The sequence below is a fragment of the Paramacrobiotus metropolitanus genome, unplaced genomic scaffold (assembly GCF_019649055.1).
Source record: "Paramacrobiotus metropolitanus isolate TYO unplaced genomic scaffold, Prichtersi_v1.0 Parri_scaffold0000108, whole genome shotgun sequence".
Lineage (NCBI taxonomy): Eukaryota > Metazoa > Tardigrada > Eutardigrada > Parachela > Macrobiotidae > Paramacrobiotus > Paramacrobiotus metropolitanus.
In genome coordinates this window covers 218,058-220,165 of record NW_026570328.1, presented here as the reverse complement: position 1 = coordinate 220,165, position 2,108 = coordinate 218,058, and the positions used below count along the sequence as shown (strand labels likewise).

The 2,108-nt window shown below is 43.5% G+C and overlaps 1 protein-coding gene across 1 annotated transcript; it reads right to left on the bottom strand.

Annotated features, from left to right (window-relative positions):
- Nucleotides 1-167: 167 nt before the first annotated feature.
- Nucleotides 168-1,939, bottom strand: LOC129597757 (polyubiquitin-B). The gene is made up of 2 exons (XM_055495425.1): nt 1,443-1,939; nt 168-1,177 (listed from the first exon to the last, which is right to left on the bottom strand). Exons 1-2 carry the CDS (start codon nt 1,807-1,809, stop codon nt 402-404), a joined length of 1,143 nt encoding a protein of 380 aa, XP_055351400.1. The 5' UTR covers nt 1,810-1,939; the 3' UTR covers nt 168-401.
- Between the last annotated feature and the right edge of the window lie 169 nt (nt 1,940-2,108).

Here is a 2,108-nt window from a genome sequence, read left to right as displayed (position 1 = left end):
TAAGGAAGCTAACTTGCCAAACGCAAATCTATTTGGGAATACTCTCTTCAGTTTTTTTATGTAAAATTTTTCCTTGCGAACATTCTGTTTTCCATTTTATAAAATTTTTGAAGTAATGGCCGGAGCTGTTGCATCTTAGTTAAAAAAACCCAAGCGTAAATATAATATCATTGTATGTATTTTATTTGAAGTTCTATCATTTTGAACAGTACTGTGGGTCAGTCAGGTTTACCTCAACCTGCTCAACACGGCTTTCGATTCACATTTTCAGATTACGCTATACAGCAACAAGGAATATGAAGCGCTCAAAGAAAAGCCAACATCACACCAACTACTTCAAAGAAACGAATGTTCCAGATCATAAAACAGAAAGCAAAAATTAGAAATCAGATGCGCAATAGTTAACCTCCACGCAGACGAAGGACCAAGTGAAGGGTGGACTCCTTCTGAATGTTATAGTCAGAAAGGGTTCGGCCATCTTCCAGTTGCTTGCCAGCGAAAATCAGACGCTGCTGATCGGGAGGAATTCCTTCCTTGTCCTGAATCTTTGCCTTCACGTTCTCAATAGTGTCCGAAGGTTCTACTTCCAGGGTGATTGTCTTTCCAGTCAGCGTCTTGACAAAGATCTGCATTCCTCCACGCAGACGCAGGACAAGGTGGAGCGTCGACTCCTTTTGGATATTGTAATCCGACAGAGTACGACCGTCTTCCAGCTGTTTTCCGGCGAAAATCAGGCGCTGTTGATCGGGAGGAATTCCCTCCTTGTCCTGAATTTTCGCTTTCACATTCTCGATGGTGTCCGACGGTTCCACTTCCAAGGTGATAGTCTTACCCGTCAGCGTTTTCACGAAGATTTGCATTCCACCGCGGAGGCGAAGGACGAGATGCAGAGTGGACTCTTTTTGAATGTTGTAGTCAGACAGAGTGCGGCCGTCCTCCAACTGCTTACCAGCGAAGATCAGACGCTGCTGATCAGGAGGAATTCCTTCCTTGTCCTGAATCTTGGCTTTCACATTTTCAATGGTGTCTGAGGGTTCCACTTCAAGGGTAATGGTCTTTCCTGTGAGGGTTTTGACGAAAATCTGCATACCACCTCGCAGACGGAGCACCAAGTGGAGCGTTGATTCTTTTTGGATATTGTAATCGGACAGAGTGCGACCATCCTCCAGTTGTTTACCTGCCAAACAAAAAATTCGATTAGAGATCACTTACGATGGAAGAAATAATAAGTAAGATTAAATGATGTACAATTTTTCAGTATTATAACTTTCAGTCAGCTATTAAACCTAGTAACCTTATTTTTACTGTAGCAAATACCTAATCGGCTAATCCGATTTTGATTTTAAGTAATAAATAAAGGCCGAAGAGGCCTCCAGGCGAACTGAAAATTCTAAGTCATGTATATCGTTGAGTCATCACTTAATAGTTAAAATATTGCTTACCAGCAAAAATCAGACGCTGCTGATCAGGGGGAATTCCCTCCTTGTCCTGGATTTTCGCCTTGACATTCTCGATAGTGTCAGATGGCTCCACTTCCAGGGTGATCGTCTTTCCCGTGAGGGTTTTCACGAAAATCTGCATTCCACCACGGAGACGCAGGACGAGATGCAGAGTGGACTCTTTCTGAATGTTATAGTCAGACAGGGTTCGACCGTCCTCCAGTTGCTTTCCAGCGAAGATCAGACGTTGCTGGTCCGGAGGAATTCCCTCTTTGTCCTGGATTTTGGTCTTCACATTTTCGATGGTATCCGAAGGTTCCACCTCGAGGGTGATGGTTTTGCCCGTCAAAGTCTTCACGAAAATCTGCATGGTAAAGAATTAAAAGGTCACCAATAAGGCAATCTACTGCAATTTCAATGCAAAAGCACAAATGCGGAAAGAGTCGGATCGATTATAAAATCCTTGGCAACAGCACGAAAATTTTCTGTTTCGTAAAGAGCGTTGCACGGATCTTTTATAGTCAGCCATCCAAGCCGAAGTCGCGCCACCTAGCGTTTGGGCTACGTCAATCCAATCACAGTGCTTCATATGAGCACTAGGGCGGAGTAACATGCCGAATGATTCAGAATGAATGACCTCAAACGAGAACTTGTGGACGGAAATTGATA